The sequence below is a fragment of the Erithacus rubecula genome, assembly GCF_903797595.1.
Source record: "Erithacus rubecula genome assembly, chromosome: 12".
Taxonomy (NCBI): domain Eukaryota; kingdom Metazoa; phylum Chordata; class Aves; order Passeriformes; family Muscicapidae; genus Erithacus; species Erithacus rubecula.
Genome location: NC_136664.1, coordinates 1,792,596 through 1,820,283, shown reverse-complemented (window position 1 = coordinate 1,820,283; position 27,688 = coordinate 1,792,596). Strand labels below are relative to the sequence as shown.

Here is a 27,688-nt window from a genome sequence, read left to right as displayed (position 1 = left end):
GTCCCACAGTGTGTGAGCTGATGTCCTGGTTTGAAGGACAGATTTCTGCCAATAAAAGCAGGAGCTTCTCTTTGAAATGGAGATACCTCCAAATTATTATAATTTTGAAATTAAGGGGTTCTCAGGCAAAGATATGGGAATTAGGAATAACAATTCTTTGGTAGGAAAATTAAAATAGAAATACAGTATTACAAAGAACAATCCCAAACCCTGCCAGAGTCAGAATCCAAGCTGACACAGTCAGTCAGTCAGGGTGGTGGCACAGTCCCATTCCATGGTGCTGCATCCTCCTGCAGGGGCAGATGTGGTTCAGCTGGAGCAGTGCTCCTGGAGAAGGGGCAGTTTCCTCTGAAGGTTCAGGGATGATGTGGAAAGGTCTGGCTTTCCTCTGGAATTCAGTCGAATGAAGGTTCCTTGCTGTTCCAAATCTCAGTTTTTATCAGGGTAGGAAAGGCTTGGCTCCTCCCCTGGCTGGAGCATCTCCCAGTGGGATGATGGAATTTTATCAGTCATGCACTGGGACTGAATGGCCATGAACAGGAGATATCTCCTGGAGGGAGGATGGGCTGTGGGAAGATAAAGATGATTGCCCCAGCTGGTTTAAAGATGGCTCATTAACAGGAGATACCTCCTGGAGGTGTGTTGGAAAACTGAGAGTTTGGAACTTTCTGTGCTGTTTTCAGCCCCTGTAGAACTCTGCTTTTGAGCTGAGGCCCTGGAGAAGGCTCCAAAATGGAACTGGAATCACTGGTAGAGTGTGAATAGAAGTGTGTAACTGTGGGACAAATAGGATTTTTGGACAGTGAATTAATATGATTATGTAGAAGTTGATTTGTTGTTTATTTTTTAGCTTTAATTACACATTTTAAGACTACTGTTTACATGACCATGCATTTTTTTGATTGGTGCTTTTATGCTCTTTATGTGTTTTGTATGAGTTTTTTAGGTATGATGATTGGTGGTTGTTCAGAATTTTATTCTTTATTTTTATTTTGGGTTTTTTAAATTTTGGTGTTTTGTTTTTTAGGTTTTATTTAGTATAATTGATATATAATTTATTTAGTATAATTTAGTGTAATTAATGTTTTAGTGGTTTTAATAAGTTGTAGAAAAATATTTAATACAGACCACAGCCTGGACTTGTTCAGGTGGCCCAGAGTTGTTCTGTATTAGTACAAGTAACATCCCATGGTGAAGGGTTTGGAATTTGGGGTTTTAGAATACAGCAAATATATAAAGGCAGGATGGAGGTTTTAGGGCACAAGTTTTCTTTATTCTTCACAGGTCTAGGTTGTACTTTTTTACTTGGATAGAAAATGCTGCACTGTGGGTAACTGGGTCAAAAATAAAAATAATGTATGTGTTGGTTTTTAATTGGACAATTAAGCCTTAAAAGACCTTGTAATGGGTGAGATCCATCACCATTTCTCCATTTTTAGCTTGTTAGCCACAAGTGCTTAGCACTCACTGTAACATAGATAAGAATTAATAAACATCTGAGTCCAAACATGAAATTCCATCTCTTGTGCTTCTAATCCCAACTCTGTCAGAAATAAAAAAGGAGTTCAGAAAGTGATGCAGTGGTGCCCTGTGTGAGGATGGAGCTCAGCACCCTCCCTGCTCCCAGCCAGGACTCTGAGCCCTGCCAGGGGCTCTGCTCCCCCCCAAACCTGGGCTGGGCTTTTTTGGGAATGCCACGAGTGCTGTGACCTCAGGGACAAAACCTCAGAGCTCTTGGACTCTGTCCTGCCCAGGAGCCAAATCTGAGAGTTCAGCACATCTTTAAAAAGCAAGGAATGAAAGAATTCCTTTCTGCTGGGCTTTTCTCCTCTCTGAAGAGCTTTCCCTTCTCTTGGCCTGGTGCTGCTGCTGCTATTCTCACTTTTGTCTCCCTCAGAGCTGCACAATTCTGGCTCCAGTTCCACAGAGCTGCTGCTTTGTGAATCAATTAAATGCTGCCACATGCAGGCACTGATAACCCCTTTTGAGGCCAGGCAGGAAGATAATGGGAGAACCCACTGAGTTTATCTCAGCCCCACAGTTCTCATCCATGGCATCACTGCTGGCCTTGCTTTCAGCTGGAACTCCTGGAGTTTGCTGCTTTCCTGGCCACTTCTCTCCATTTCAATTATTTTTCTGGCCAGTCTCTGTTAATAAACGGAAGAAAAAAAGGCAGCAATTTTAGGGAAAGGAAAGAAATTGTGTGTTTTCTCTCTCCTCCTCACACTTCTCTTGTTGTCTTTGCGTTATACAAGTGAGGAATTCAATTTTCCATTGCTGGAAAAGCAGCAGTGGAAGCTCAGTCCCCACTGATGTGTGAGATGTGCTGTCAGGCACTTGTGAGTCCTGGGCTCTCCAGAAAACAGAGAATGAATGTATGAGGTCACTTGGACCATCTGTTTCCCCACTCCTTGCATCCCTCAGTGCTTTTCCCTTTTGGCCAGACTCAGCTCAAGTACGTGCTGGAGTGTGCAGGGCTGGGGAGGGGCCCAGGCAGCCCTGGGGCTGGGGGGAAAGCAGCTTCTTCTGGGGCTTTAGGTGTTGTTTCAGGAAAAAAAAAGGCAATTTTTTGGGCTCTTTGGGAAGGTTTCTGCTGCAGCTTCCATTTTAAAAATAGGGGACAAAATAGGAATAAATATAGGATTTTTTTTTTTTTTTTAATGATGGAAAGAAATAGAATTAAATGCCATTTGCCCAATGTCATCACTCTGGTGTAACTTGGGGCTTGGAGCAAGGCTGGAGTAGAGAACAGGAAGAATTTTCTCTTTTCAGATTATAAACCCTCTGTTTGGTCCAGAATTATTTTCTTGTAGGGTCGATTGATTAATTTCTAATAATTGCAGTCAGGTTATTAAACAGCTGGGGAATGTTCTCTCACCATCAGGAAAGGGATTGAAAGATCCCTCTGGGAATTCTGTGTGGCCTCTGCTGTAACATGTGGAATTGCAGGAACATCACAGACACTCTGTTCCTGCAGGGATTCATTAATTAATTCTGCAGGGATTCATTAATTAATTCTGCAGGGATTCATTAATTCACTTGCCCTCATTCCCCAGCCCCTCTCTGCTCCTGCAGCTCCAAAATCTTTTGGAGCACTGGCTGTGTCCTGTGGGGAGTTGGGATGGATAAAAATCCATCTTTTCCTGCCACACTGGGAATTTGACACCCACTAGATGGCATTATTTGAATGCTGATGGTTCCTTCCATAAATCAGAATAAACCAGTAAAAACAGCCTGGCTGCTTTTCCAGAGAGGTGGGACTGAGTCTCCTGCTCTGGAACAGGATTTCTGGTGGAAGTTTGGGAGATTCTAGATCCTAATTAACATTAATTTTCACTTTTAAAACTTCTAGGAGGGTTCTTTTTAATTGAAGAATAAAGACTTTTAAAATAACTTCAGTTTTCATGTTTCCTCTGGATCCGTGACTTGTTAAAGATGAAATATTCAGACAAATCTCCTAAATTCATATTAATGAACAGAGCAATGACTTGGTAGCTGAATTTTCCTCTCCTCCTCCCTCTCTCCAAGTTCCCAACCCTCCTCCTGTCCCTTTGTGGATGTTGTGGATGAGAGCAAAGCCATGGGAAGGGATTTTTGGTGTGTGATTTTTGGATTTTCCAGGTGTGTGACACTGGAGGAGCCTCCAGGGCTCTGCCATCCCAAACCCAAACCCCCCAAATTTCAGTGGGGGGAGTCCCCCCCATCATCCCCCCCCAGCTGTCAGAGCAATAAACAATTCCTGTTTTCCAACAATCTCAATATTGCAAACCCTGGATGAGGTTTGGAGAATCAAAACCTGAAGGCTCAAGGCGGAATTCCAGCTTTTCCTCTGCTCCCCCAGTGTTTAGAGCAGCAGATTTTGCTGTCATGTTCTCTTTAATTAAATCTAACAAATTCCAAATGTATGACCCTGCTGAAGAAATATGAATTTTGGGAACCAGATCCCCAAAAAATCAGCCCCTTCTCCTCTTTTCCTGAAGCCTTTGTTTCCTGTAGGATCCATCATATTCCTGTCAATTTAAAAGGATTCTGTCCATCACTATAAAATGAATTCTCCATCCTGGTGCTTTTCTTTAGGTTTGAAAAATGAGAAGGATTTGAAAAGTGAAGCAGCAGTGACCCAAATCTTGGATTCTTTATTTAATAGAAAGATATTTGTATTTTATGCATGTTGGATTCTGTGCTGCACTTTCCTAAATCTTTCCAAATGCACCAAAACCAGCTGGAGTTTCTGGGCCACCATGAAAATACTGATTTACCTTTGAATTTTCCAAGGAAATCTGTGGAGAATGGGAAGCAACACAAACTCAGAGTGTTCAGATAAAACTCCCGGAGTTTGATTTTTAGGGACTGGTTCTGAATGTGGGATGAGGATGGTCTCACAAATTTCTTCTCTTCCTCCTCAGTTTGTTCTTAATTTGATTTCTTTGCAGTTTGATGTTCTCTGGGGATTGTTTTGTCTGCTCCCTGACCTTTCTAAAGAGAGGATTACTCCCTCAGGAACATCATTTTCCTGGGATTATCATAGTTTATAATTAATCCTGGATTTTAGGAAACCCCAACCCTTTCTCTCCTTATTTTGTACAGCAGATCCTCCAGAAATTTGGGAGTGTTGAATCATTTCTGACACCACCTCTGTGTTTGTACCAAATCAAATCTTTTTTTTTCCTTTGCATTTCCAAGCTTGTTTCACTTTGTATTTCCAAGCTTTTTTTTTTTTTTCTTTGCATTTCCTTTTTATTTCCTTTAAGAACCACAGAAAGATTTATTTCAGACCTGCTTGTGGAGCTCTTTTTAATTTTAATTTAACTCCCCCAGATCTCTCCCTGTGTCTCTGATCCAGGCTCAGCATTCTGCACCTGTTGCCTTTTAAAGCTGACTTGCATTTTCCTGATTTTTGCTTTTCTTCCTGAGTTTTTCCTTGCTCAGATTGGAATGTTGATCCTTTATTTCCCTTTATTCCTCCTGTGGCTCCCTGAATTCTCTTTGCAGCTCTTTTTGTCTCCCAAGCTGCAGCCAGGATCTTTCTGTCTGTAGAAATCACCCAAACTCCTGCAATTTATGAAATCACTGAATTATTTTTAAGTCTCTGGTGTGTTTTTCATGGAAAGCTTCATTCAGGAAATGAGGTTCCTCCCCCAAAAAAGCAAACTTTGGGCTTTTATTGTTTAAAAATGAAGCACCATTCATGAAAAGATCACTAAAAACACACTCAGCCAGTCTTAAATCATCTAAATCCTGTTCTTTACTCTTCTTTTATGGGCATCCATCTTCCAAAATATTGCCTTTTGCTCCAAGTGCTGTTTTATATTCCTGACTGGATTTTTTCTGTGCTGCTCTGTGGCTCGTGGATGCTCTGCAATGTCAAATATCAGCATTTGATGCAGCTTTGGAGAATAAATATCCCCAAAAAGAGGCAAATCCCTTCTCCCTGAAGCATCCCTGTCTTTTCTCTCTTATGGATTTCCCCAAGTGAGAGGTCTTATTTCCAAAATCCTGCTTTTCTGAGTGTGTTTGGTGCTGGACATGCTGGGAATGGGGCAGCTGGAATTATTTGTGGATAAGGAGCAGAGTCAGCAGGTTCCACTTTGCTATTTTGTGCACATGCTGGGGGCATTTCCCTCTCTCCTGCAGGTAAATCATGTTTTTAATGCCACTGGGAACTTTTTATCTGCTTAAAAACTCCTCCACTGCCTTTAGGTTGAGATTTTTTTTCCTGCTAGGAAATGTTCTTGCTAAGGACCTGGTTGTAAAACAACATTTTAGATTGTGATAGCAACTGCACAGATCTGACAGCTGAAATTCATTTGGGTTTTTTATCAATTAGCTTTGTGCTTCAGGGTGAATTTTTCAGGCCTGATTTGCACATGGTCAGGTCTGCAGTTGTGGTAAAAATCTCTGCAAACAGCACTGCTTGTTTGACACTCTGACAGCAACTGGGAATTTCATGAATTAAGGGAAAGAAATGAGGATTCCTGGCTTGGAAAATCTGTCCCTGATGGTTTAGGGCTCTGTTGTCTAAAATTTCCCTGTCTGCCCTGTCCTGGTGAGGTCCTTGTCTGTTTTCCATGGTTTCCTCAGGAGCTGTTCTCTCCACCTGGTGTCTTCCAGCATTTCCTGGCCATTCCTGGTCACACTGATTAATCACCAGTTTGATCAGGAGGGACAATCATGGAATGGGTTGGGAGGAAGTGATTTCAAATTTATGGAACCCAACCTTTCACTCTCCCAGGTTATTCCAGCAGGGATCCAGGGGCAGCCACAGCTTCTCTGGGCCCCTGTGCCAGGGCCTGCCACCCTCCCAGCCAGGAATTCCTGCCCCAAAATCCCATCTCAACCTCCTCCCTTTCAGTTTTCTGAAGATTTTTTTCCTTCCTTCCCTCAATCAAGCACTTTTGGGGATGTTTTGTGTCCCAGCTCTGTTCTCACACTGCACCTGAGACTCCTGTCCTGAATAATTGATATTATTTTTATTGCTCTTTGAATCAAGTGGAATCCTGGAATATCCAATGGATTAATTCAAATGGAATTCTGGAATATCCCATGGATTAAATCAAATGGAATCCCAGAATATCCAATGGATTAATTCAAATGGAATCCTGGAATATCCCATGGATTAATTCAAATGGAATTCTGGAATATCCCATGGATTAAATCAAGTGGCATCCCAGAATATCCCATGGATTACACTGGAATAATTAAAATTCCCAGCCAGGCAGTTTTTCCCTGGGATTTTCTCTGCCTGCAGTGCAGCCACTAACACACCATGGAAGTCATTAAAATGCAGTTAGGAGTGAAATATAGATTTTTTTTTTTCCCTCCAAACTCACCCCAAGCCTTGCTGGTGTTTCCTGTGGGACTCCTCAGGGTGGGGCAGGAGTTCAAACACATCTGGTTTTATTGGCCAACCCTGCCAATAATTCAAAATTAATTCTAAAAGAAAATTTAAAAAATCATGGAATCCCAGACTGGAGAAGTTCCTGAGATATTCCCAAACATTTCTGAGCATTTCTCTCTCTGGGAGTGCCCCTGGGGAATGGCTGAGGCTGAGCACTGTGGCTCAGGGATTCAATCCAGAATGGGCTGTGAGAGAAAACTTGCACAGCAGCAAACTGGAATTTCAGCCCATTTTCATCCTTTCCCATTTTGGAGACACCACTCAGGGCTGTCTCTCAGAACTGAGAAATTTTGGGGACTTTAAAGCACTTTTGAATTAGATTTTGGTGTCCAGTGTTTTCTTCCTGTGTGTTCTCTCCTTTATTAAAAAATAAATAAAGCATTGAAAAAGATTAAATTTGCTTTAAGAATGATGCCACAAGAGATCCAGTTCTCCACTTGGCTCTGTTAGAGGCTGCAGCTTTCAGGCTTTGAGGACTCTGGGCTCATTTATAATGCAGAGGAAACTAAAGAGCTTTGACTTTCTGCAAACCTGGAATTTTGTGGCTCCAGGCTTCAAATCATTTGTCTTGCAGGAGCAGCCCCATATCCTGTTCTTTAGCTTCTATATACAACAGCTTAAGCAAGTCCTTCCCAGGATTAGGAGCCCATCTGAGAGTGAGATGGAAAGCCCAGTAAGTGGAAAAGTGGAAAAGATTATTTTACTTTGCAGGGTAGGGAAAGGAAAATGAGAATTGTAGAGATTCCCGAAGCTTTGTCCTGTAGAATGGAGGCACCTCTGGCAGCCTGGGCTTGTTCAGTGTTGCACCTCTGGATTTTGAAGTGCTGGAGGTTTGGAGTGTTATTAAATGTTCAGGGAGTTCTGCTTGAATGGAGGGGTTTGAATCAGAGAATCCTGAGATGGTTTGGGTGGGAAAAAACCTTAAATTTTATTTAATTCCACCCCTGCCATGGGCAGAGACACCTTCCCCTGTGCCAGGGAGCTCCAGCCTGGCCTGGGACACTTCAGGGGCAGCCACAGCTTTGCTGGGAATCCCATCCACCCTCACAGGGAAGAATTCCTTCCCAATATCCCACCCAACCCTTTTTTTCTGTCAGTTTAAATCCATTCCCTTTGTCCTGTCCATGAAAAATCCATTTGCCTCTTTTTTAGGTGGGCAAATAATGGATTTTTCAGGTGATTTTTTTTAATTCTGCAGCCATGGGGGCTTGGAGTTTTTTGCTCTCAGGTGTTGGTGCTTTAGGAAAATCCAAACCCCTCAGGAGCTCCCAGTGAAATGGTGAAAGTGTGGAATAATTCAAGCTGACAGTGCACAACATTCCCAGTTCAATTCCCAGTTTTAAAGCCAGCCCTTGCCATGTTTATGGAGCACTTTGGCAAATTACCACCAAAGGCTGCAAAGTTTATCCTGAGGCTCTGAAAATACCTGAATCCTGGGAGTAACTGCAGAGATCCTCATTTTTTACTGAATTTGGATCAATTTTGAACTGAGCTTTGAAAGATTGGATTTTTTATTTTCTTTATAGGGAATTTTATGCAGTTTGGTACTTCTACAGTCAGACTTATTGTGGGTTCTATCAGTGAGAAATAATCCTGGCTGCAGCTTTGGCTCTGGATCCTCCTCTTGGGTGTGACAGAGCAGCTTCCACAGATGAGAGTGCAGGTGATAAAACTCCAGGGGCTGCTGGCATTTATCACACCCCGAGCTGTGCAGATGAACAATTACTGAATTTTGAGAATAAACTTTATTTAAATCCTATCACTGCTGAGCTTTGGGGGTCTTTGCACCGGTACAGAGCTTGCTGTGTGGGACTGGGTGTATCCTCTTTGTGTTTTCTGGAAAATACAGGTTTGTGTTGATGATTATCTGGTTTTTTTTCCATCATTCCAGGCCACCTCTTTTACAAATTTGGCATCACAGAGTCGGACTGGTACCGAATCAAGCAGAGCATTGACTCCAAGTGCAGGACAGCCTGGAGGAGGAAGCAGAGGGGGCAGAGCCTGGCTGTGAAAAGCTTCTCCAGGAGAACACCCTCATCCTCCTCCTACAGTGGTTCAGGTAAAAAACAAACCTTCCCCCTCCAAATCATAAATCCCTGTTGTTTTCCAAGCTGCCTGAATTTTAACTGGGCTTTGCTGAGGTGCTGAGAATGGAATGGTTTGGGCTGGAAGGGGTTTAAGGTTCATCCATCCCTTTACACCATCCCAGGTTATTCCAAACTGGTTTTGGGCACTTCCAGGGATCTGCAGCTTCTCTGGGCACCCTGTGCCAGGGCCTCCCACCCTCCCAGCCAAGAATTCCTTCCCAAAATCCCATCCAGCCCTGCTTTCTGTCCACCCCCATGGATTCAGCTCCTGCAGCTTTGTGCTGGACTTTTCTATTTTTACCAGGCTCAGTTCTTTGAGTAAAAAGTCCAAAAATCCTTGCAGTTGTTGTTCCAAAGAGGAATCAAGTGACTAAATCCTTCCCAGTGTGTTCACACATTCAGTGGGACGTGCTAAATGCTGTTCCTGAAGAGTTTTCCTCTGCAGACATGAAATGTGCTGTAGGTGATTCCATATTTCCATCTAGGTATGGAGGCCTGGATTGTAATAACAAATGAAAAATCCTGACCTCAAGAGTGTTCTCTGAGGACATTTCTGGCTCATGCTTTTAATATAAAGCAGTGTTCTGGGACTTTTGTACATTAGATATTAAAAACAGGGCTTTGGAAGGCAGCCCAAAGAAAAGGAAGTCAGTTTATTTGCCTGCATAAAATTTTTGGTTGCATGTTAACACTAACCACTGTATCTCATGCAAAGAATGACAAAATCTGCTTTCAATGGAAACTTTTATGTGCTGGAACAGGGAATCAGATCCAAAATTCTCAAATTGAAACAACTAATCAATGTAATGATAACCATAAGCCCTCTATGTTGATGGGAGTTTTACTTTCAGTCTTTCAGCAATCAGTATTTCAGGGTGAAAAGGCAGCAGTAGGTGGATGTGACAGCCTGTGCTCATTAGCCTGTGCTCCTTGAGTGGTGTTGAGATTTATTATTCAAATTATTCATCTTGAATCTGTTTTGGAGGTTTGGAGACACCTGCAGAGATGTAAAACTCAGAGTCAGTGGATTCCTGAAGGCAGTGGGATCATGAGTGTGGGTGGGTTTCTTGTTGTGGTGAAGCTGAAGATCCATTTTTCTCTTCTCAATTCCACAAAATTGATTTGTGTGTAAAATATTCCATGGGTACAAAAACACCTGAATTCACTCCTGTGCAGCCAAACCATCCCAAACCTTTGGGATTTCAGCAGTGCTGTGGGAGCAGGAGTGGGACAAAAATCCTGCTGTTACTCAGAGTGGCTTTGGCACTGTTTTTTGGGAGGCTGGAAAGGTGGGGGAGGAATTCATTCTGTGCAAAGCACAGGAGCTACCTGATAAAATCTGCTTTGAGAAACTCAGTTTTCATCCCAAAACCACCAGCAGTGGGATTTCACCTGGATGATGAGAAACAGGAGAATATGCTGGGAGCTCCATGAGCATGGAGGCAAAAGAAAGAGAAGGGGAATGTGGATTCTCACATTTTTAAAAGGTCCCTGTGACCTGCAGGGCTGGAGCTGCAGCTGTGTGCTCAGGTAAGTGCACAGAGGGCTCAGAGCTGGAAACCCTGGCTGGAATTGCAGCATCCCAGCTCCCAGCAGCAGCTGCTGGCTGTGCCTGTGTGCAGGGCAGGAGAGGATCATTGCACCCTGTGACAGCACAGGGCTTTTGGAGGGTGACACAAGCACCAGCTTTGATGGCAGCCAGTTCATTCCAGGTGAATCTGGGATTTCAGCTGCTTGGGGATCTGCCTGTGCCCTGCTGCAGGCTCAGCTCCCAACCCTGGGAAGGATGTGGGGATACAGGGCTGGAGTTTCTTCTTCTGGGCTCTTCCAGCTGTTTTCAGCTCCAAAAGCCACAGAATCCCAGCCTGGTTTGGGTGGGAAGGGCCCTAAAGCTGTTCCCATTCCCAGGGACACCTTCCCTCCAAGCCCTGGAGCAATTCCTGAGATATTCCCAAATCCTGCTCACTGCAGTGCTGCAAACCCTTCCCTATCCATGGGAGGACTGGGATTTTCAGTTTTTAGCAGCAGTTAATTTGCCTAATTTTAAAATAATATCAAATGTCAGCCTGAAACTCACTCAGCTGTGCCTGGCTCTGAGCACAGTGACAGGTTGTCACCATCCCTGGGGACACCAAAATCCACCTGGGTGCAGCCCAAAGCCACCAGTTCTGGCTGCCCATGGAGAAGGAAATCCATCTCCAGATGATCTTCCAACCTCATTTATTTGGGATTTTAATTTTTTATTTAAAATTAATTATTGCACACACAATTGATAATTCTGAATTTACTGCATCACAACAAGATTGTTGTTCCAAAAAATCCACTCCTCTTGCCTTTGTTGGAAATGCCAAAGCTTTGAGGCTTCTCCTGCTTGTTGGGATTAAGTTTTGGAGCAGGTGGCTTTGATTGGAGTGTGGTGAAAAGTGACAGCACATTTCCTCTCTGCTCTGTTCACACAGGAAAAATGAACCCACAGAGCCTCCAAGGCTTTGGAATTTGGTGTCCAAGGGGGACCAGCCTGCAGGGAAAATCACATCTGGGGGGCCTGGTGGGAAAACACAAAAGGATTTTCTTTGTTCTTCACCCCTAGAGATGTTAATTAAGATTTTTCTCTTCTTAATTGACTGTTAAATCCAGGCAGAAGTTGCTTTTCCTGATTTTCCCTTCCTCTTTGCTTGAATCCATTGCTTTTATTTTTTTGGCAAGGTGTTGATTGCTGTGGTTTGCTCCAATATTTCAGTACCTGAGTTTTGTTTTCCTCCTGGTTTTTCCCAACCAGAGACCTGCAGGTGGCTGCCATGATCATTTCACTGGATTTTCCTTTGGAAAAACTTGGATTCTGTGCAGGGAATGCTGTAGGAAATGAGGGCTTTGGGAGGAGGATTAATTAAAAAGTACCTTCTTCCTTTCTTTTCATTTCTCTTCAGATTGTTCAAGCTGTTATCACAGTTTTCCATGTTGGAATTTTTAATGAGTTCCCTGACTTTGGGATTTCTGTGTAGATTTAGGCTTGTGCTGAGGTGTCACATTAAAAACTGGATGTGCAGCCAAATTTTCAAAGCTGTTCCACACAACTGGGGGCTGAGGCAGGGGAGGAGATGGTTTACAGCTTTATTTCCATTATTCTGGAATGGCTTTTCCTGCTTTTTTTTTGGGTTGGGGATGGTTAATCCATCAATTATTTTTGTTGGGACTACAACCAGAAGATGCATCCCTGTTTGTGAGCAGAGGTGTGAAACTGGAGCTCACCAAGAAACCAATTTGAATTCCAAAATTCCTAAATGTGAATCCTGCTGTGGAATCTCCCAGGGACCAAGAGATGAGAGGAAATGTCCTTAAAGGGGAAATTTAAGTTGGAATCAGGAAAAATTCCTTCATGGAGAGGTTTGTCCAGGTTGGAATGGTTTCTCCAGGCCAGTGGTGGGGTCTCCATCCCTGGAAGTTCCCAAAAATCCCATGGGTGTGACACCTGGGGATCTCCACCCTAAACAATTCCATAATTCCATTAAAATCCTCACCAGATAAATATGAATAGGAACAGATTAGAAAACCCCCCAAATTTTGTTTTAAAAGTGATTTTAGCTGGGATTTAACCCCACACTTTGGAGGTTCTTTGCCAACGTGGCACTGCAGGGTTCATGTCCCACTTGACCATTGGGAATTGGTGGAAAATTGGTGGAAAACATCAAAAATTTCAACAAAAAACCCCAATTTTGCTTGTTGCAGTGAAGCCAAATTAAAATCTATTTATAGTGACCATAGGAAAGGTCCTGGGTGATTCCATCCAGGCTGTGCCTCCTTTTGCACCTCCCAAAAAGCACAAAAATTTCTGTTCTCTGAAGCCAAAAGTGACTTAAAAATCAAAACTTTTGGGTCTTATACTTATAAATGCATTTCAATATGTGCATGTCATAAATATATATAAAATATAGATTCTTCTGCTGGGGGTTTTATTTCTTTGATAATCTTTTATGGCATAACTTAATCAGAAAATAATTATAAATGATTATAAAAGAATTGTTATAAATATAATACATTACAATATAACATATTGTATATTATTATATTTATGTATCATGTATAACATATATTATATATTATAGAAATATAATTTTAAACAATAATATATAATAGATATTATATATTATGTTATAATATATTATAATATATTATAATATGTATAATATAATTTAAAAATAATTATAACATGATTCTGTATTTGGACACTGTTAAAAAAATTAAAAAACAGAGAAGTGAATTGCATCAAATATTAGGAATAAATGAATGGAAATGGGAGAAAAAGTGAAAAGGAAAATCTCAAGAAAGGATTTTTCCAGAATATCCTTTCCTTCCAGTGTCCATGAGAAAGGCACTGATATCCCAAATGGAAAAAATCTCATTTTTATTTGGTTTTTCTGCAATGTCAGCACTTTTGGGGGTAATTTTTCTGCCATATTCAGCATTTTTCAGGCACTTGGGATTCCTCAATCCCACCTGGAATTCTGTGCAGCCAATTCCAAGCTGGAATTGCCCAGGGAGCAGCATTAAAGGAATGATAAAAACTCTGCTGGGATGGGAGGGATTAAAATTAAAAATAAAATTAAAAATGTGTCCAAAAAGCAGCAAAAAATTTGGATTTGTTGAGTTTCCTTCAGTTCCTGTGGAAATTTGTGGAATTTTGTGTTCCAGCCCCTGAACAGAATCAGAGCTGCCTGAATTATTCAACAACCCAACTTTTCAACAAATAAATAAATTCATATTAACTTGGTGGTTTGGAGCTCCCACTTGCCACGTTCAAACCTAAACCTCAAAATTATCTTTGTGCCCAAACATTTCCAGACAGGAGGGAAAAAAATAAAAATAAAAATCTTTTAAATTGCTGATTTAATGGAAGAGCATTCCCATTAAAATATTTGAGTGGATAAAGCTGATTTCTGCAGAACTAACAGAGTGTCTGCAGAATAAATCTTAGAGTACTTAAGAGATATTAAAATTAATTATTTCTGTCCTTTTTTTCTTGCCTGTTGCCTCTTCTGTTTAAAAAAAAAAAATAAATCCTTTCCCTGCAGCTGGAAAACCTCAGAATGGATTTATGTTTTCCCTAAATCTGTTTTTCCCCTCTGAAAATCCCACTGAGGTTTTTCTGGTGGTTTTTGTCCCTGTTACATGAAGATAATTCCCATTTTTTATGTTTAACATTCCCTTTCCAGCATCATTTCCACTCTGCAGCCTGAGGTGTGTTTCATTTGAATAAATCCAGAAACCCACCTGTCATTTTGAGGTTCAAAAAATACAATTTTCATGTGTGTCAATAGGAATTGTAAGGGATGGATCTTGGAAACCAATTGGGATGTTCCCTTTATTTATCTGATAATTTCATTTTTCACCATAGGCAGGATGGGTTTTTAAAGGTGGTGGTGGCAGAAATTGTTCTCAGCCTCTCAGGTGAACAAAAAAAAAAAAAAAATTGAATTTCTGAGGAAACTTCTGTTGTGACTTTTACAGCTGCAGAATCTGGGATTTAGATTCCAAAAGTTTTTTGTTTTTTTTTTTAAACAGGAGCTGTCCCAGCCTTTGGAATTATTTGGAATTTTCTGGAATTCATCATGCCCAGGAATATTAAGAATGGCTGATCTGTATCCATTGACTGGATTTGATTTCCAGGGGGGTTTAGGAACAATTTAGGGACATGCACATAAAATAAAACTGGAATTTTGCTTTTTTTTAATTTTTTTCCCAGAGATGCTATTTTATTTTTTTTTTTAACAGGAGCTGTCCCAGCCTTTGGAATTATTTGGAATTCTCTGGAATTCACCATGCCCAGGAATATTGATGAATGAATGATTTATATCCACTGACTGGATTTGATTTTTGATTTCCAGGGGTTTTTAGGCACATGCACATAAAATAAAAGTGGAATTTGTTGTGTTTTTGTTTTTTTTTTCCAGAGGGATCCCAGAGCTCAGTGCCAGCCTCCAGTGAGATGCAGCAGAACCAGCCCCAGGCCCTGCACTATGCCCTGGCCAATGCTCAGCAGGTCCAGATCCACCAGATTGGAGAGGATGGACAAGTCCAAGTAGTATGTGCTCAATTCTCCTGCATCCTAAACCCTAAATAAACCCTAAACCCTGAATAAATCCCAATTCCTAAATAAACCCCAAATCCTAAATAAACCCTAAATGAACCCCAAATCCTAAATAAACCCCAAACCCTGAATAAACCCCAATTCCTAAATAAACCCTAAATAAACCCTAAACCCTGAATAAACCCCAATTCCTAAATAAACCCCAAATCCTAAATAAACCCTAAATGAACCCCAAATCCTAAATAAACCTCAAATCCTAAATAAACCCTAAACCCTGAATAAACCCCAATTCCTAAATAAACCCTAAATAAACCCCAAACCCTAAATAAACCCCAAACCCTGAATAAACCCCAAATCTTAAATAAACCCCAAACCCTGAATAAACCCCAAATCCTAAATAAACCCTAAATAAACCCCAAACCCTAAATAAACCCTAAACCGTAAATAAACCCCAAACCCTAAATAAACCCCAAACCCTAAATAAACCCTAAACCGTAAATAAACCCTAAATAAACCCCAAATCCTAAATAAACCCTAAATCATAAATAAACCCCAAACCCTAAATGACCCCCAAATCCTAAATAAACCCTAAATCCTAAATAAACCCCAAATCCTAAATAAACCCTAAATGAACCTCAAACCCTAAATAAACCCCAAATCCTAAATAAACTCTAAACCCTGAATAAACCCCAAACCCTAAATAAACCCTAAACCCCAAATAAACCCCAAATCCTAAATAAACCCCAAACCCTAAATGAACCCCAAATCCTAAATAAACCCCAAATCCTAAATAAACTCTAAACCCTACATAAACCCCAAACCCTAAATAAACCCCAAATCCTAAATAAACCCCAAACCCTAAATAAACCCCAAACCCTAAATAAACCCTAAATAAACCCCAAACCCTAAATAAACCCCAAATCCCTCCTCCCCCACCAGCCTCATCTCTGCAGTGCAATGTTAATTCTGAAATCACAACCTGCCACCACTTGAGGTGTCCACAAAATAAACACTTATTGAAAAAAAAAAAAAAAATTAAATTAGTTTTTTAACAAAAAATTTCCGTGCAGGATTCAGTGCAAATTAATGCACTTTGGTTATGATTTAATTCTCAGACCTGATGAGTTTTATCTGTGATTTTTGTTTCCTCTGAAAAAAAAAAGAAAAAAAGAAAAAAACCACCTTCACTTGAATTCTTGTGTCCCACAGGGCACTACAGGATTGGTTAAAATTCAAATTCTTTTTCAAAAGTGTCCTCAGTGAAATAAATTCTCTTTGTGCAGGAACTGGGTGGAAATCTTCCTTTTCCACTTCATTTTTGCTGTAACTTTTCCATATTATCCTGGGAAATGTAGATTTTTAAAAGTGGATTTTCTTATGGAACTGATGACTGAAAAGCACTTTTCATATCTTGAAAGACAAGGTGGAAAGGAAAATGATATGGAATAAATGATTCTAAATAGAACAGATGATTTATTTATAGATAAAAATGCTACAACTTGCCTCATTAAAAGACCTGGACACACTAATTACCCTTCAAATTGTGGAAATCCAGGCAAAAAAAAAACCCTGAATAAATGGATCTTGTAAACATTCCATCTTTTTCCTGGGAGAGTTTGATGTGCAGGAAGGAAAGTGATTTTAATCTCCCCTGGGCTGGGCAGTGCTCTAATTTTCTCTGCAGCCCCTATTGTCAGAGGGGCTTTTTCTCCCTAGAAATATCCAGTTTCCTCCCAAAGGAAATGAAACTGTTGGAAACAGAGGGATCTGTGTGTCTCTGAAAATCACAGGCAATTGTTCTTGTGTTATAAAAAATCAGAGAGGGCTCCCTTTGACAGAATTCCAAATGATTTATCTCTCATCTCGTGCAGGCATATTAAAATGAACACAAAGCTTTAGAAAAGCTGCAGGAGGTTATTTAGAATCCAATCTCCCCTTCAGGTGAATCACAAGGAATTCCAGCCACTCTTCTCTCCCTGCTGCCATCAAATTTGGCAATGCCAAATATCCCATCACCCATAGAAATCAGGGGGATTGTTCCAATGAATGATTTCCTGCCCAAATCCCAGCAGCTGGGAGCAGGGGCTGTGCTCCAGTGGATGAAAAACAATAGGTGGGTGATGAGACACCTTTGGAAACCTCAATCCTGGAGATATTGAGTTTGAGAACTGAGTTTTGATTTAAAGTTACCCAAACAAAGGAAATCAACCCTAGGCTTTGTGTACCAGTCAAAAAAAAAGAAAGAGAAATAGAAAAATATAGAATAGGCAAAAATTTCTATATTCTATTTCTATAGACAATAACAAAATATAGAAAAATACACTTCTTAGAAGTTATTTGTTGTTACAACATTACTATTATTATTATTATTACTGTTATTGTTATTATTATTAATGTTTTTATTCCCACCCAAGGCTGCTGCTGTGTGTAGCTGTTTTTTAGCTCCTCAGTGCTTTCCCTGCTGGTTTTCCTGCCCTCCCTGAGCTCTGCTCCAGGGCAGGAGCTGCTTGCCCAGCTCTGATTTTCCTCTGATGCTCCTTGGTGTTTTCTTTTGTTGTGGATCCCACAGGGCCATCTCCACATAGCCCAGGTGCCCCAGGGAGAGCAGGTGCAGATCACCCAGGACAGTGAGGTGAGCAAAGCCTGGGGGGTCTGGGAGCAGCAAAAATGTTCTTTAAATCTGCTCTTCTATCTCTGGGGTTGCTTTTTAATTCTTATTAATGATATTGATTTTATTTGTATGATTTGGATTTCCTTCCCTCACCAGCCAGAACAGCTCAGTGTGGGTTTGTTGTTGCACAATGTTGATGATTTTTGGAAATTTAGTTTAATAGGAAATCAGTTCAGGTGCTTGCACTGCTTGAAAATGAAATTATTCTGTTTAGATTGATGAACTAAAAGTGGTCAGAACACTCAGGGCCTTTAATGGTTGAACAGGAGTTGGAGAAACCTTCATCCACCATCTCATAAAGAAATATTCCAGAATGAATTTACCCTTCACTCCTGACCAGCTCATCTGGCACTGCAGGATTTGCACTTTTTAAATTTTTTCCAGAAAAATAATTCAGTGGAATTGGATAGATAAATGGATGTGGATAACTGGAAATGGATAAATTCAATCCTAAACCCTCCCATTTGGGCTCAGCTGGATTTCCCTGTGTATTTGCTGCAGTTATTGGTTATTTTAAAAACTCCTGACTCCTAAAACTGCTCTTGGATTTCTTGTGTTCTTTGTTTAAATGAAGAAGAAAAAAAAAAAATCAGGTTAAACATTAATACAGGCAACAATTTGAATCTGTCCCATTTCCCTGTCAGGTTTTTCCCTCTCTGGGAAGTGGATCTGCCTGGCTTGGTTTAATCCCTGTCCAAAGAACCCAAATCACAGCTCATAAAACCACTTTGTGAAGGAATATTGTTAACACAGGCAGCTACTGGAGAATAAATATTATCACAAAAATTCTATAAATATTGTAGTTAAAGGCTTGTCCTTTGAAGGGCCTGTCAGGCCTTGAGAGAGAGAAAAAAGGATTAAAATCTCCTGGCTCTGATGTCTGGTGCTGCCATAAAACTGGAGGAGTTTTTGGGTAAAGAACCACAAAAAAACTGATGAATCAGCAGAGATTGCTGGAATGGATCCTGAGGTTCCAGCCCAGCCTGGATCCTTTGGCTCTTCTTGTCTGGGGGATTTTCAAAAGCTGCATTTGTCCCTGACAGATGAAAACATCTGGTTTGAAATTGATGACAATGTACACAAGTGAGAGAGGAGCTGCCAGCAAGAGAAACTGCACAGAAATTGGGATTTTTCTCCTCCACAATGTGCTGTTTCACTGCAAGGCTCTTTTGGGAAGCTGCCTTTCCTTAATCCAAGTGTACTTTTGGAAAGACATCAGTGAGCATGTGAATAAAAACTTCATGTCATAAAGATTTCCTTATTGGACTTCAGAGCTTAAAATACTTTGATTTATTGAGGATTTTTTTTTTTTTGTTTTTGTTATAGATGTAATGGCTGTACTAGAAATGTGTTGGTTTTCAGAGTGGAGTGAGGATATGATAAAAAACAAATAGTAAATAGCTCTGCCACAATATAACAAAGTGTTATATTGCTAATTCTGGCTTGGGAAGGGTTGGATTTCAATTTGCAGGTAAAACCAAAAATTTTGCATAAAAATCAATTATCCAGGAACTCCCAAAAGCAAAACATGCAGGATGGGAATTCCTTTCCTTTTGAGGCTGAATGAAGCTGGATTGCTTAAGAACCTTCAGCAGAACTTCCTAAATTCATGGATTTCCTTCCTATCAAAGCAGATTTTTTTTTTTTTTTTTTGCAGATTTTGCCATCTCTGACTGGTGCTGATTGTCCTTTTTCTCCTTTTCCAGGGAAACCTGCAGATCCACCAGGTGCACGTGGGGCAGGATGGGCAGGTAGGAGCAGAACTGAGTTTAAACAGAATTTTCCTTGGGTTTTGATGCAGTTTGGGGATAATTCCCCATTTTTATTGCTTATTCTAAATCTCTGGGCTCTTCCTAGTGATACAAAACATGCAAAAAGGATAAAACATGACCAAAATATTTAATATTTGGCCCAGTTTGGTTCATCATTCCTGAAGATGTTTTCTCCCTGCCAGGGAGGAGCTGGGTTGAGGACAGAGAGCTCAGGGAGTTCTTTGCTCTCCTCTGCCACCAGATGTGGCCTCAGAACCCAAGAAAACAACATTTATTGAAGCATTTCCCTTTTATTTCACATTTTATCCTTTCTCATGGCATGGCTGTCCTGAGAGAGGCAGATCTGCTGTTGTTCTTGTTGGTGAGAAGGTTTGATGAGATGGTGCTGGAAACACAAGGTGAGAAAAATCAGCTTTTCCTTGGATGAGGAGTTCCTGAATATAGAACTGAGCTCAGGGTTCCCAGGAAAATCAATTTTTCCTTGGATGAGGAGTTTCTGAATATAGAACTGAGCTCAGGATTTTCAGGAAAATCAGCTTTTCCTTGGATGAGGAATCCCTGAATATAGAAATGAGCTCAGAATTCCCAGGAAAATCAATTTTTCCTTGGATGAGGAGTCCCTGAAAGTGGAACTGAGCTCAGGGTTCTCAGGAAAATCAATTTTTCCTTGGATGAGGAGTCCCTGAAAGTGGAACTGAGCTCAGGAATTTCAGGAAAATCAATTTTTCCTTGGATGAGGAATCCCTGAATATAGAAATGAGCTCAGAGTTCCCAGGAAAATCAATTTTTCCTTGGATGAGGAATTTCTGAAAGTGGAACTGAGCTCAGGAATTTCAGGAAAATCAATTTTTCCTTGGATGAGGAGTTTCTGAAAGTGGAACTGAGCTCAGGAATCTCAGGAAAATCAACTTTTCCTTGGATGAGGAGTTTCTGAATATAGAACTGAGCTCAGGAATTTCAGGAAAATCAATTTTTCCTTGGATGAGGAATCCCTGAATGTGGAACTGAGGTCAGGAATCTCAGGAAAATCAACTTTTCCTTGGATGAGGAATCCCTGAATATAGAAATGAGCTCAGAATTCCCAGGAAAATCAATTTTTCCTTGGATGAGGAGTCCCTGAAAGTGGAACTGAGTTCAGGATTCCCAGGAAAATTTATTTTTCCTTGAATGAGGAATTCCTGAATGTGGAACTGAGCTCAGGGTTCTCAGGAAAATCAATTTTTCCTTGGATGAGGAATTTCTGAAAGTGGAACTGAGCTCAGGAATCTCAGGATTCCCAGGTCAGGAGCAGCAGAACTGCTCCCATTTGATCTCAACACTTGAAATATTGAATTCTGCTAAACCAGAGCCCAAAAATCCTCCTGCAAGAAGCTTCCAGGTTTCTTCCACAGCAGAGTGGCAGGAATTGTTTGATTCCTGTTAAATCTGAATAAACTGGGAGAAAATCTGAGATCCTGCCTCTGCCACCAGCAGAGTTTCTATTGCTGGGAAATGATTATTTTTTAGTGGATTAAAAACCAGGAGTAAGCAAATAAAGGATTTTTAGCTGTGTTCTGCAATAATTACTGATGTAGAGTGGCAGGAATTGTTTGATTCCTGGAAAATCTGAATAAATTGGATCCTGGGATCAGCAGGTTTGGAGCTCAGAGGAGCCCCCAGCACTCTGAACTTGGCAGAATTTGGATTTAAAGAAAAGAAATTTGGATTTTAAAAGAAAAGAAACCCCTGGAAATGTTCTTTGCTCAGGGCTGCACCAGAGGTGATTTTGCAGAAGTGACTTTTGGAAATGTAGAAATGGAATTTTGGATTGGTGAAATGGAAAATCTTGGATTTTTTTGGAGATGTTTTGGTACTTATTGGATTTTTTTTTTCCTTCTCTGTGAAATATTGTCCAAATCAGGGCTGACACTGGGTGGTTTTATATCTCTGAGTGTGGCACACAGATTAAATGGAATTTATTTGTAATTAAAACCTCACAGCATTATTTTCCCTTTGCATTATCTGTGCCTGTGCATGCACAGGGCTATGTCCTAGATGGCAGATAGGGAAAAAAAAACATGATTAATTATCTTTTCTGGGATTTAAATCAGGTTATCTCTCTTTACCATCAAGATTTGGGATAATTTGCTCCTTCCTCAGTGTGTTGGCTGCACACACATGGATGGGAAATCAGTTTAAAATCCAATTTTTAGGGATTTTTTTTTTTTAAACTAACTGTGCTCTGAGCTCTGCTTTTAAACTTTGCTTAAAACAAAGGATGAAATGCTGGGATTTTGCTTTTTCTCCACTCACTCAGCTGCATTTTGGTGTGAAAGAACTTCAGTGCCTTGAGCATCACCAGCCAGGAGCATTCCCAGAAACCCTCAGCTCCTCCAGAAGTATTTGCTGGGAAATGGGTATTTTTTACTTTAAAAATGGGTATTTTTTACTTTAAAAATGGGTATTTTTTAGTTTTAAAATGGGTATTTTTTTACTTTTAAAATGGGTATTTTTCTAGTTTTAAAATAGGTATTTTTTTAGTTTTAAAATAGGTATTTTTTAGTTTTAAAATGGGTCTTTTTTTAGTTTTAAAATGGGGATCCCTTTTCCTTGGCAGAACAGAACAAAGCAGCAGCTTCCACTCAACTGCTCCAAGAAATTCCTGCAGTTTTCCCACCTGTCCATCATTTTCCAGCTTTTTTTTCTTTTTTTATTTTTCCTTGCATGTTGTGAAGCCTCATTCACCCTGCCAGAGCCACAGGAATAAAATCAGGAATAACATGAAGCTTCTGAATAATAAATATATCCTCCCGAAAAACTGAGCCTGGTGCTGGAGACATTGAAATATGAAATTCTATTTTCCATGATTTACAGAGCAGGTGTTGAGGGTACAGGTGAGATTTGCTATTTTTCCATCCCAATTCCAAGTGAATTTAGGAAATTCCTGAGAATTGAGCAGAAAATGGGACAAATTCCCCACAAAATACCAGCAGGGAAATCCCCAGAGCTGTTCAGATCCCAAATTTTGCCTTGGCTGCAGTATTTTGCCACTTGCTGATTTTAATTTTTTCCCTCTCTTGCCTTCTCAGAACTCAGATTTTGTTTTTCTGGCATCCCTGAGCATGGAATGAATGAAATCATTCCAGAGGAGCTCTCTCTACCTCCACATGTGTTCTATTAGCTGGAAGTTTCAGATTTCAGTGCACGTTTAATAAAAACCCCAAACTGCAAAAATAATTAAAGCTTCACATTAGCTGAGCCTTGAAACCTCAGAAAAAGGGGATTTTTTTTTTTTTTTCCTCTCTTTGGATTTTATCTTTAGGAATTACCAGAAATTTTCACATTTGTCTGCTCTGATTATCTGCCCACTTCCATCCTTTTTTTTTTATTTCCTTGGAGTTTTGATCATCCCAGGAAATATTCAGTGCCTCAGGGACACACCTGGGATAGAAAATCCAGGAGTTTCCCATCCCTTAATTCTGTTTTTTAGCCATTCTCCAATTTAGGGATTAATTAAATGGCACCAGGGAAATGTTCTTTAATTATTGCTGGTTCTGAAATGGCAAAGTTGATGGTTTAAGCTGTAAAATAGAATTGTGTGTATTCAGGGAGAGCCAACAATTTGTTCTGGTTGCAGGAATGAAAAATTTGGGACAAATTTAATTCACTGTGTGGGGGAATGGGAAAAAGCAGGAAAATCCAGGATGGGCTTGGCAGGAAAAAGGCAGAGAGTGCAAAGAGCTTTAGGAGGATTTCTGTGAATCTGCTTTGCCACGTTGGTTTAAAAAAAAAACATTAAAAAAAAAGCAAAAAACAGGAAGAACAAGTTGGGATTTTCTGTCAATGTGGGCACAGGTGTGTGCCAGGTGAGTCTGGAATCCAAGGGATGCTCTGAGAGGGAACAGGATCCCATCCCCACATTTTCCTGCTCTTGGATATTTTGGGATGGAGCAGAAATTGCATTTTCTTCTCCTGAACTTTGACAACTTCAATAATCCAATATTATCCAAAACTAAATATATTAGCCTAAACTTAATATACAACCCCAAACTGAATAGATGATCCCAAAAATCAATATTATCTTCTTTTAAAATTCAGAGTTTTCTACTTCCATGGGTTTATCCTCATGTTTTTATTCCAATCTGGAGCAGGGATCCATTGGCACAATTCCACTCTCACAATTAAATTTTATTTCATTGACCAGGATGGATAAATATTCTCAGAGTGCTTAGCAGACTCTTCTTTTCCAAATATTTAAAAATTATTAAAATGTATCTATTTAAATTCTCCAAAATAAGAACAATAATGCCATTTGAAATTTATATATAATTGGGATATTCTAGATTTAAATCCTTTATTTGAGTTGCTCAGTCACAGATTAATCCAGGGCAGGATTTTTTTTCCTTGTCCCTAATCCAGGAGCAGCAGAGGGCAGTAGAATTAAGATGATCCTCAGTTGTTTTCTGAGGAGGGAATTTGGAGTGGGAGAAAAAAAAAATTAAATTAAAAACTCAATGCAGCTCAGCTGGAGCTTAAAAACTCCTTGATTGGTTTGAGGGAAAAAAAAAATATATTTTGAACTGATATTTCTTCAGGAATTGTTGTAACTTGTCCTAAATTTGCTCTTGGTTTTAGGAGCAAAAAGGAAAAGAATAGTTTGGAAACAATTGTGCTTTGTACAAACTGCCTGTGAAATCCCAGAGTATTTATGGAAATTCTATTTATGGATAAAATAAAAGTGTTTAAATACTTCATTCTACTGAAATAGAAACGGTTTTTTGGCTTTGCTTGAGGATTTTTGTGCAGAAACTTTGAAATTTGGTGTTCCTAGAGCTGCTCCCCACTCTGTCCCTCAGAGCAATTCATCCAAACCACAAAAGTCATTTTTTGTAAAAACTTAATTTTTAGGCAAAGCAGCATTTCAGCAAATGAAAATGGAGACATTTTGTTTTAAAGCAGTCCTAAAATTTAGGATTTAAAAATTCTTGAGGGAAAATTCTGTCACTTGGTGATTGATACCATCCCAAAAACCTCCAGGAAAATTCATCTTGTAAGAAAACCAGGAATGTTTCTGTTAAATCTGGCTTTAAAATCCCATGTAATCAAATATTTTGATATAAATATGTGCATGTAACCAAGATTTATGTGTGATTAATTTGTAGTTTAACTGCAGAGTTTAGGATGGGTTTGGAATTTGGAATTCCAAACTTAATTTGGATGATTAAAAGAGAATAAAACTGTGGCCAGGAGGATAAAAACTGAACTTCATGTTCTGCCTAATTGTGATCATTAAAAAAATCAAATATTAAGTAACAATAATAACAACAGATGTAATTTTATTACTACTATTAAATTCTTATTTAAATAATTATTAATAATGCAATTATAAATTATGTCATTCCTTTATCCCAACACAAAGGTCAGACCTGCACTGACCCCAACCAAACAAAAAACAGGGAAAAACCTTCAGGAATTTTGATGGGGAAAAAAACATTTCCTCCAGTCACAAAATTGAGATGTTAAATTGAAAATGCCATTTTTGCTCCATGACAGAATTTCTCCATTTTGGGGGCAGAACTTTTTCCTGGATTATTTTTTTTTTTCAGATTTAGTTATGATGTCAGGCCTCAAATTCCCTTTCTCACCTCTCAAACTTCTCCTCCTCCTTTGCCTTTCAAAGCACAGAGAGGTGGCAAAAATCAGCTTTTCTTTTAATTCTCCATCCAACAGGAATTTATTTTATCCCCTAAATGACTTTTTTTGGCCAGAATGAGCAGAGCTGATTTATTCACCTGTTACATTTTGATATTCCCTCAGCTCAGGCTGATCTGTGCTTGTAAAACAAGATTTTTTTTAATGAAGCTTTTAGAAAAGAAGAATATTTTCTGCCTCTTTTTTGATTTATTTTTTTTTTTTTCTCCTCAGAGATGATGAGTTTGTTCCATTAAAATTCCATTCAAGCAGACCAGGAGCATTTATAATGCTCCAAAGAATACATTCTCTATTTTGGAGTATATTATGTTCTTTATTCAGCCAAATCTTGTTTTAATATTGCTGTAAACTTAATAAGAAGAGATGAGATAGGAAGTGATAATCTTTTAAATATAAGGGAAAATCATTTTCTCCACCTTGATAGGAGGCAGAGGTCTAAGCTGCCTCTTATTAGAGCTGTTGGTAATAAAAATCTCTGCTCACAAAGCTATCAGGACTCATCTGCAGAAATCATTTCTTTTTTGTTTTGTTTATTTTTTTTTCCTGCTCTTCATTTATGATTTTTCTCATCATGTGATACCAGCCCAGAATTGATGCTCCTTGCATTTAAAAAATAAATATTTCTTATTCTTTATTCTTAATTCTTATTCCTTATTCTTAATTCCTATTCTTATTCTTATTCTTTATTCTGTATTCTTTATCCTTATTCTTATTCTATTCTTATTCTTATTCTATTTTTATTCTTATTCTTTATTCTTGATTCTTATTCTGTATTCTTTATCCTTATTCTTATTCTATTCTTATTCTTTATTCTTTATTCTTATTCTTATTCTTATTCTTATTCTTATTCTTATTCTTATTCTTATTCTTATTCTTATTCTTATTCTTATTCTTATTCTTATTCTTATTCTTATTCTTAATTCCTATTCTTTATCCTTATTCTTTATTCTTATTTCTTATTCTTATTCTTTATCCTTGTTCTTAATTCCTATTCTTAATTCTCGTTCTTTATCCTTATTCTTATTCTTATTCTTTCTTTATTCTTAATCCTTATTCTTTATTTCTTATTCCTATTCCTATTCATATTCCTATTTCTATTCCTATTTCCATTCTCATTCCCTTATCCCATCCCTCTGTCTATGGATTTATTATTACTATTTATAATCTTTATTTGGAATATTTGGGATGTTTGGAGCATCCTCTGCTTTAGGATTCACTGCCCCCCATCCCAAATCCCAACCCAGGCAGGATTTGGGAATTTTGAACCTGGAGAAAAGGGGAATTTTCCTCTCCCTTCCCATTCTCAGGGAATCCTGGAGTTCAGCCTGTGCCCAGATTTTGGGTGAAAATGGGATTTTGGGGTGTTTCACAGGGTGGGCACAGCTTTGGGAATATTTGGTGACTAAAAATGGGAAATTACTTCTCTCTTTCCATCTCCTCTCTGTTAAAAAAGTTAATTTTTACCAACTTCAGGCACCAAACCCCAGCTGAAGGATGAATTTCTCTTTTTCAAAGCAGAGCTGTGTGATTTACAGAGATTTTTAACAGGGCAGAGTTGAATACAGTTAAATACAGAATTTTGACAGTTGCTTGACTTTTGTTTGTGTTCATAGATTTAATCCTTCACATGGTTCAACTCAATTCCAGGCCAACTTTCCAGAATCCTTCAAATATTTCAACCTAGCTGAGCAATAAATCCATTTTATCTACAGAATTCTGATAAACTGGGAGGGATGATCCAAGATCCTGAATTTGGGATTAAATTTGCACATTTATTAAAATAAAACCCTACCAGAGGAGCACTTTGGTGCTTGATTGAAACATTAAAAATCCCCCCTCAGCAGCCCAGTTTTAATTCCTGCTGCTGTTTTAATTAGCTCTATTAATTTAATTTGATATTTCCTTTATTCAGGGAGGAATATTTGCTTGGAAAAGCCTCCCCTGCATTTGCTGGGTGTTCTGCTCTTTGTGGAGTGAGGATTTGAAATTAGGAATTTGCTGTGTTTGATTGGATGCACTTTGCTGGGATTAATTGGCTCCTGCCTCCATTAATTATCCACTCAGAGCTATCAGTTCCTGCCTGGCAAAAGCAGAAAAGCTTCAGAATTTTTTCCTTTGATACAAACTCTGGGCTCCCACCAGGCCTGACTGAATTAATCTGTATTTTTTTATTTTGTTGGTTTGGGTCTTTTTGTTGTTGTTGGTTTTTGTTTTGGTGGCTTTTTTTTTTTTTTTTAATAAGAAGTATTTAATTTTTTTTTTTAAATTCCTGAAATCTATCACTCTGGAGTTCACCAGGAGGAAATGTTGAGATTTTAAGGAAAAGTGCTAAAAAATGATTGGAATTTCCCAGTGCTGGGAGATTTTTGGTGTTTGAGGCTGGAGGTGTGAAGAGGGAGATTTGGGGAATGATGTCACTGCAGTGATGTCACAGGGACTTTGGGCTCAGCCTGGGTGGCACCAGCTTGTCCTTCAAGGGAAATT

The 27,688-nt window shown here is 39.3% G+C and overlaps 1 protein-coding gene across 3 annotated transcripts in view; it reads left to right on the top strand.

Annotated features, from left to right (window-relative positions):
- Positions 1-27,688, top strand: part of BANP (BTG3 associated nuclear protein) — a 114,897-nt gene that overhangs the window by 39,709 nt on the left and 47,500 nt on the right. For 2 of the 3 annotated variants that reach the window (XM_079316009.1, XM_079316011.1), the window contains exons 8-11: positions 8,790-8,957; positions 14,934-15,064; positions 17,631-17,702; positions 19,448-19,492. In XM_079316009.1, coding sequence (XP_079172135.1) covers positions 8,790-8,957; positions 14,934-15,064; positions 17,631-17,702; positions 19,448-19,492 — 416 coding nt within the window. The remainder of the gene's footprint in view (positions 1-8,789; positions 8,958-14,933; positions 15,065-17,630; positions 17,703-19,447; positions 19,493-27,688) is intronic. The other variant, XM_079316010.1, reaches the window with a different exon arrangement.